The sequence below is a fragment of the Staurois parvus genome, unplaced genomic scaffold (assembly GCF_062004578.1).
Source record: "Staurois parvus isolate SC_StPar_1 unplaced genomic scaffold, SC_StPar_1.0 ptg000254l, whole genome shotgun sequence".
NCBI lineage: Eukaryota > Metazoa > Chordata > Amphibia > Anura > Ranidae > Staurois > Staurois parvus.
The window spans coordinates 220,574-229,878 of NW_028318050.1; the positions used below are offsets into that span (position 1 = coordinate 220,574).

Sequence of the window (9,305 nt, forward strand, 5' to 3'; positions counted from 1 at the left end):
TCTCTAAATTAAAAACAACGTTCCTTCACCTCAATCACTCACATCTAAACACAAGCCTCAGAGTTTCAAACCTTTTAAGTGTTGTGATAAAAATTGGAATTAGCAGATTCAGGATTTACTCACATTTTTGGGGCACCAAAAATAACATCTATTGTATTCCAGTATTGTGTGTATACCTCACAGTGCACCATGTTCAGTGTCTAGCAATCACTCCATAGATTTGGGGCACCAAAAACAAATATCTATGTTATTCCAATCAGAAAATACATCTGAGAGGAGGTTAGAAGGATATAATATAAACTACAGAGCCATATGCCTCCCTCAACACATTTTCTAGTCCAGTGTTTGTATGATGGTCACAATCTCCGAAGGATCACAACCAAGGGGTTCATTACCTTTATAATCTCTAAATTACAAAACAAAGTTCCTTCACCTCAGTCATTCACATCTAAACACAATCCTCCAAGTTTAGAATCTTTCAAGTGTGGTGATAAAAATTGGAATTTGCAGATTTAGGATTTACTCACATTTTTGGGTCACCAAAATCAAATATCTCTGTTTTTTCAGTTAGAGAATACATCTGAGAGTGCATGTATTGTGTGTACTATACTTCACAGCAGGGGCGGACTGACAACTCATGGGGACCCCGGGCAATAAGGGATCATGGGGCCCCTGTGTCCTTGCCCACACTCAAAGCACACCCAAAAAAGCCTATCAAAGGTACCAGCGGCATTTCATGGGGCCCCTTAGTAACCCAGGGCCCTCGGACAGTGCCCGAGTGCTCGAATGGTCAGTCCGTCCCTGCTTCACAGTGCATTGTATTCAGTGTCTAGCAATAACCTCATACATTGGGGATGTAAAAAAAAGTCTATTCAAAAGGATGGAATTATGGTGACTCCATTATTTTCCATGAGAAAAATTGTTTTCCAAAATTTTTGTCATTTTACAAAGCTGCTCAGGAAAACCTCTCTGCTCTTTTTCTGTAGTTTTACTAAAATGAAAATAAAGTTTTCCTTTAGTTATTTGAAAATTAGTACAATCAGTGTAAATTTCAAAAGTTTCAAAAATTTTTGTGGGGGCAACTGGAGAACAAACCTTCACAAATCTGTCATCATTGTTCTTTTTTTTTAACCTTTTACATAATTTTTATTTTACTAGATTTGTTCTCTCCAATGGCTCAGGTTTATACCAATTTACTGTTGATTCTTTCCAGCATCACAACTCCCCATTTCAAACTTTATTAAAAAGAGAAACATCTATTAGTAAAATATGAAATGAAAGTGTAAAGTCTGGAAAATCTAAAAACAGTTTTTTTTTCTAAAGGCCCAAGGAGTGTATCGTTGAGGGATAAATAGTTCAGATAATGCTTGATTTTCTCTAGAGATTCATCTTCCAGAGGATCCGTGTTTTAAATTATTCTCAGATGAACACAGAGCCAATCTACACCCCTGTGTACTCCGGAGGTGTCAGGGGAAATTTCTGTATTATAAATATATGCGTGTGCGGAGAATAAAATTGTATTGAGAGCCAAAATGTCACAAAATAATTTCTGTTGTATTCATTTAACTTTCCTCATCAAAATGTCTCCACATCAGACCTGATGTCACTAAGCTGACTCTTCCAGAGGAGACTCCCCTCCCCCCTCTTCTATCAGAATTTACCTCTGTTGGGGGGGATCACTGACAAAAGAGCTAAAACAAGGAAAATTCTTCATTTTACCATTCTGGCCATTCACAGGTGTTTATTTCCTTCATTATTTGTTTTACAGGTGCAGGCTATTTCAGTCATTGTTTAATTTGTGAAACCCAGCGCATCCCAATTGTTGTAATCTTCTGGGGGGGTTTTTGTATCAGAGATGGTTTTGCATATGCATATATTGTGTGTGTATATATATATATATATATATATATATATATATATATATTTGGACATATATGCATATACAGTATATTTTAATATATTGTATGTCCAAACAGAAAAAAAAAATATGCAGAATATTTTTTTTCTTACATCTACTGTTTCATTTTAACATAATACATGACTGATTATTTTTATTTTTTCTCAAATCAGGTAATATGTATTTTGGTAAAGAGTCTCACTGTATGTACAATCTGATGATGTTGTCACTCTCTACACAATGCTGAAGTGTTTCTTTCATTGATGGAAATATAAACAAATAATCTATGAAATGTTTTATTTAGGGTCTTTTTTCACTTAAAAATTTTATTGATTTCAACAAATAGGTGATACAGAGTAATAAAAGCGTTTAGAACTGCTGTACTTACATTTCTGAGCAGATGACATTCAGGTAACACACTACAGTGGTATATATAGGATACACACCAGGAAGAGATGGCGTGACTCCTGACCCGGGGATCAACCAAAACAAAGATACAATTTAGGGTCATTTTTATATGTTATTTGGTTGTTTCCTCGGTATGATATTTCACAAGGAAATCAAGTCACCTCTTTACTCACTAATAATTATTATATTAGTTTTATTCTTCGTTGGTTATAATACAAGACTCCATTTAAATGAATGTAGATGGCATTAAGTTACACAACATATTTCAATTTTTTTCTTTTTTTTATACAGGGCAGGTAAAGAGTCACATTTTATGTACAAGCTGATAAATATGATGCTGTTGTCACTCTCTACACATTGTATGCTCATGTGTTTCTTGATTGACGGAAACATAAAATAATAATCGATCATATTTTTTGTGCCCTTTTTGTATCTCATCTAATTTCCTAGGTTTGATATTTTACCGGATTATGTTAACCTCTTGGCACCGGCCGAACGCAAATGTGCGGCCTCCCAGCGTCTGGGCCTAGACGCCGAGCGGCCGGACATTTGCGTTCTATTAAAAAAAAACATACGTGCTAAGAGAACGCGCCCTGTGACGTGTCACGGTGGTCACATGACCCTAAACCCCGCCTCCTGGCTTCTGAAACCCTTAAAGGGCCGGGAGGTGCCAGCGCCAAGGGGCTAATAAAGAGTCAAGTATTGATACATTTAATTATATTTTTTGTAATTGTAACTATCACTCTGGTCCTGACTCTTCAAATTACAAACATTGATAAATACTGTTTCAGACATTCATGTCCTGAGAGAATATTGGAGGCTGCCATTGCGGAGCTCCCTCTTTAGGAATATTGGTTCCCTGACCATTATGATGATGCTTTTAATTCAGTTCTGAGTTGCTGATCTATAACGAGTAGAGGGATAAGTATTTCTGAAACTCTGCTGATACTCATTTAAAGTGTACTTTTAAATGCTTAAAGTGAAATATTACAAATGCCCAATTCCTTTAAATAACATGCCTGAGAGGTGCTACTACTGACTCTTCACATCTATGTGATCTACAAAAAGTGCTGTGAAGTGTTTTAAATTGCCAGCAAATTACATTTGCCTGCTGGTTTCTTTAAAATAAAAAGCACACCCCGAGGCTTTGTCACTACTTTAGGTCTCTCCCCATTCCAGTCCCATGATTAGTGTTGGTGAAGTTCCAGTCCTCAGTGAATAGGTATGTTTTGGTGTAATAAAGGTCATCCTGTTTTATCCCAAAACAAGGGGTGGGTTGGGTTTTCCCAATTTTCACCGTTACTTCCAGGCAGCTCACCTGACCTAACTATCAGTAGTTTACTCGAGATGTGCAAAACCAGATTGCGTTTATATGGAGAGAGCAGCAGTCCTGGTATTATATGCTGGATTACTTACTATGGTGCTCTCCCAGGAAACATCCATCTATTTTGGTCTGACGCTTTCTCAGTCGATCGACTTGTAGAATAAGCTCTGAGATAATCCTGACTTTTGTCCGCTGGCCCATATCTTTAATAATCCTGAATTTCCAACAGGGTTGGATATCAAGGCATTTAAATGGTGGCGGGACAAGGGGTTGTACAGAATTGGACATTTTTTTTTACACATAGAGGGCCTTTCATGTTACACCACTGTGTGGAGGCGCTGAAAATGCCCCCATCAAAACAATTTTGCTTTTTCAAGATATCACATATGCTTTCTGCTGCTCAGTAAACAGGAACCATATACAGTTACTTCATACGAAAAGTGGTGGACACAGGACTTGGGCCGAGGTGGTGGTGGGGGGGGGGTTATACTGTATCTCTAATATATGGTTCTAGGTTTGCCTTCTAACTTGTCTTATATGGCTGACTGGGAGAGAGATCTTGGGGAAAACATATATGTTGGTGAATGGCACAAATGCTTTCTTAGATCTTATTCGGGGAATATGAATGTTGCTTTGACCAAAGCCAATGTGAAAATACTCACAAGATGGTATTTGGTTCCCACACGCCTAGCTAAAATGTACCCATCCACATCTCCTCTCTGCTTCCAAGGGTGTGGTTTTCAGGGTTCTATGTGTCACATCTGGTGGGAATGCCCAAGGATTCATAAGTATTGGAATGGAATCTTTGCTCTGTTGCGTAGAGTCATGGGGGTGTATGTTCCCCAGACCCCTACTATAGGTCTACTTAACGTGTTAGTGGAGGGCGTCCTCCATCACTTACAATGCTTGATTTTTTTAATATCCTGGAGCAAAGATGTCTATAGCTAAAGCCTGGAAGCAGCCCTCCATGTCCCTGGCTCAAGCAAAGAATAAAATGACATGGATTATCCTCCATGAGAATGCAGTCAGTATACTCCATGATACAGTGGCAACATTTGAATTAACGTGGGAAGCCTGGGCTAAATATATGAATGTTGTTGTATGTGTCCTTCTCTTGGGGGATGGGGCAGACGTCCCCTCAAAGTTTACTTCTGCACTTGGCTTACTGTTTCTTTTCATTTCCTATTTTTCCTGTTTTTCTCTTTCTTTTCTGTTTGTTCTTTTGCTTCCGTATGATATTGCTGTTAGTTTCTGGTACTGAGATATCTCAAAGAGCTTTTGATAGTGACTTTTCTTTTGTTCGGGGGAGAAATTGGTTGGGGGAATTCATGGGGAACTGTGTGATTCCTCGCCCTATCATACAGTATGTGTTTCTCTATGTAATTTGAGTTGCTATGAATATGGAAACTATGAGATTTTGTACTCTTTCTTGTTCTCTCACAAACTTCTTTCTTATGTTCCAGCTTGTTTTGATATTGTTATTATCCATATAATTTGCTAAGAACTCAATAAAAAATCATTAGAAGGAAAAAAAAGCACGCAGACCCCTCCAAAATGCATAGCAGGCCTTCAACATAGAGGGGCACCTTGCCAGGGATGGGTGCATTGCCATATCTTTAGCCCACTTTACTGTAGATTTAAACTACAACTGTATAACTCTTAGGTTTCTATGTGCACTGTGTACAACTGTCATTTTTTTCTCATTTAAAATCTCCATTTTCATTATTAATATATTTGTGTTTTGATAGTAACCTTAACTCTAATTCTAACCCATATCACTGAACTTCTCCAGTCTCTTTTATCCTCTTCTTGTCTACATGTACTCACTTCAGCATTGGCTGCACATTATTGCTCTAGACAGGTATCCTGATGGTGGACAATGGTGGACCATGCTTGTCTGATGTATGTCAGCCTGGCCTCTTGATATTTCCACCAGACAATACTTATAACAGGGCTCAAAATTCCATGTGCTGGGCTACTCACCAGGCCTTAAGAGTTACTTGCCACAAATTGCCCTGCCCCCAATTCCATTTCTAAACATGCCCTCGTACATTATCTCATGAAATTACACTATTAAATGTTCCCCACATTACATCAGGGTCCCCAGAGTCCCCCACTTTACATCAGGGTCCTCAGAGTCCCCCCACATTACATCAGGCTCCTCAGAGTCCAACCACTTTACATCAGGGTCCCCAGAGTCCCCCCACTTTACATCAGGGTCCCCAGTGTCCCCCACTTTACATCAGGGTCCTCAGAGTCCCCCCACATTACATCAGGCTCCTCAGAGTCCAACCACTTTACATCAGGGTCCCCAGAGTCCCCCCACTTTACATCAGGGTCCTCAGAGTCCCCCCACATTACATCAGGGTCCCCAGAGTCCAACCACTTTACATCAGGGTCCTCAGAGTCCTCCCACATTACATCAGGCTCCTCAGAGTCCAACCACATTACATCAGGGTCCCCAGAGTCCCCCCACTTTACATCAGGGACCCCAGTGTCCCCCACATTACATCAGGGCCTCCAATGTCCCTCTAAATACTCCAATTTACTTAGACCATACAACCATAACCCCTCATAATCTCTCACTCACCAAACCATAACTCTACCAAGAATATCCTACCTTCTATTCAATCCAGCAGTACCTTAAATGCCCCATACTCTACCACCCATAATAACCACATAATCCTGTCCCAACCACCCAAATGCTTACACACACATACAGTGACACACTCACCAAATGCGAGCAGGCGAGTGGAAATGTTCAGGCCTTTTCAGTAATGTTATTAAAGATACCACATCCACAATTGAATATATACAAAGAAACCCTAACAGAAAAAAGGTACAGGACTTTAAAGGTACAAAGTCATAACAATATTAAGTAAAATCACATGTTTTTATTCATACCATTAGAAGTATTGGAAGTAAGACACTTGTTAAATGCTGTTTCATGTAAATATAGACATAATATACCTAAATCCAACATAGACACCTCAGTACTCTTTATTAACTATATTAATTAACTAAATGCATCATTCAATTACTATATTCAAGTAATTATTGTGATATCAGAAATTTAACACATTTCTCCGATCAATGCTCACTTCTTTAGGAATAATAGGGGAACAGTAATCTGCAATGTAAATTACAGCATGTTTGTAACATACAATATCAGAAAATAGTATATCATTTTGTATAGGGTTCAAAAGACCTACCTCCTCAACAGCAATAACCTAATAATACAATTGTTAAAAACAAGATGATGCCTCCAGTGATAGCCCCAGGCATCCAGCATGCTAGCCACAGAGGAGGGGCCTCATCATACATTCAAAAGGGGGGGCATGGACCAAAATGAACTCATATATCGCCATAATATAGAAAACATATAATTGTTTGGTGGTAAAATCCTCAGAGCCCATCTAAAGTCATATAAAAATAAAGTATCTTAAAGTCCCATAGAGGGGTGAGTATCTAGGCATGCCTTTGCTGCAGTTTGAAGTCCATTAAATGCTATTGCAGATTCATAGTTCTTCTAATAGTAAGGTCTAGTCAACTCTTTGGTGTGAAATGAGAAAACACACTAACCTCCGAACTGAACTGGGGTCTGTGTAAATGGGCTTTGGGCTTGTGTTAATGAAGAAATACAATGAGCTTTCAGGTGCATTTTTGCGACATTTTAAATCAGTTTGAAGCTCTTCTGAGATCATTCAAAATGCACTGACAGGCATACCTGCCAATAATTGACCTCCTTCTGATCAGCATTCCCTCTTCTTTTGTATACCTGTAAAAGAGAAGCATTTTTGACACAAACAAAAGCCCATTGACACAGGTCTTCATTGTCATATATTGCATTTAGGACATTTTATTCACGTATTTGGAAATGTAATTCAGGGTCCTGATCATACAGGTCGGGATTTCTGGTCAACGAACAATTATTAGTAAATAATTTTCTTTTGTCAGTCTCTTTGATGATAAACAAACTAAACTACACTCGGCTCCTTGCATCCTGCATTTTTCAGTGAATATCTGAGAATTTGAATGAAATGAGGCCATTCGCAGTAACAAGAAACTGTCTCATGTTTTCTGTAAACAATTTTAATCAACATTTGTTAACTTTGTTGTAGAATATCTCAATCGGATATTATAGACATAAGCCAAGCCTGTCAATGAATTGCTGAAATGTGTTGTTATTTACTCATGTTTATTTTTTATTAATTTTCATTTATTATCTTATCATATAAAAGGAAACATTCTGCAATGAGAAATCAGACAAATTTGAAGGAATTCTTTCTCTTTGGACTGTCAGATCAGCCAGCTTTACAGTTCCCTCTGTTTCTTTTCTTCCTTCTCACCTACCTTTTGACAATAATCTGGAATATGTTGATCATCGTCCTCATTGTCACCGAATCTCACCTCCATGTGCCTATGTATTTCTTCCTTGGGAACCTGGCCAGTTTGGACCTCTGTTATTCCTCATTAACTGTCCCACGAATGTTGTTTGACCTTCACACCCAGAGAAGAAAGATTACCATCACAGCTTGTATGACCCAAGTCTTCTTCTTTTTTGTCTTTGCCGCTTCTGAATTTTTTCTGTTGGCTGTCATGTCCTTTGATCGATATACCGCCATTTGTCAGCCATTACATTACACACAGATCATGTGTTGGAAAATGTGTGTACAGCTGGCCTCCATTGTATGGTGCCTTGCTTGTACTAATGCATTAGTTCAAACGCTTTGTGGCTTAAATTTAACATTTTGTGGATCAGATATTATAGAAAGTTTCTTCTGTGACCTTCCCCAGTTATTGCAAATCTCCTGCAATGACATCTTCATCAACATTCTGCTCATCTTTCTTTTGGGTGGCATCCTTGCAGGTTGCTCTCTAACACTGACCATCCTGCCCTATGTCTATATATTCAGAACTGTCCTGAAAATGAAAGGTAAAGGTAATATGAGTAAAGTCTTCTCTACATGTACCTCTCACCTGACAGTGGTCTTCATGTTTTATTGCTCCACTGTATTTAATTATTTTCGGCCAAACCCTAACCAACATTCTGCTGGGGACAAAGTAGCGTCTGTCTTTTACGCAGTGATCGTTCCTCTCCTCAATCCTCTGATTTACAGTCTGAGGAACCAGGATCTCAGAACAGCGTTTCGCAATCTTTTTAGGAAGATTGTCTCGACCACAATAGAAAATTTGTTGAAATTAAATCCTCATTTGTAGATATTAGCAGGACACGGAAGTATCTTTATTTGACTCTTGTGGATAATTTATTGAAAAGCTGTTTACTTTGAAATCTCTAGAAAAAGCTTTTTTTTTGATAAAAACTGTTTCTAGAAGCTACTGTACAGCAGATTATACAAAAAGATAGAAGGTTCCCTAGAAAACAAAATAATCTGGAAAGTGACTGAATATCATTCAAGTAAACTGATTTTCAGAAGGAGTAGAGGATCCATTAGTAAAGCACCTATACTGACAATGGATGATTTTCACTAAAGCCAAATATGCTGTTCACTATGCGAGTGAATTCTCCATAGCTTAATGAATGTGGTGAAAATTCCCTTTGCAAAGCATACCCAGTTATGTGCTTAGAAGATTAAAAAACAGGGTCTTTGCTTGAACATGATGGGATGATAGACGTTAGCATGGCTTTACCTTGTCCACTAAGTTACATGAAAA

General features: G+C 38.4%; 1 protein-coding gene across 1 annotated transcript; it reads left to right on the forward strand.

Moving 5' to 3' along the window:
- The first annotated feature begins 7,883 nt into the window (after positions 1-7,883).
- Positions 7,884-8,901, forward strand: LOC149459544 (olfactory receptor 5B12-like). Its single transcript, XM_089680973.1, has one exon. It carries the CDS (start codon positions 7,884-7,886, stop codon positions 8,847-8,849), a length of 966 nt encoding a protein of 321 aa, XP_089537099.1. The 3' UTR covers positions 8,850-8,901.
- The last annotated feature ends 404 nt before the right edge of the window (positions 8,902-9,305 follow it).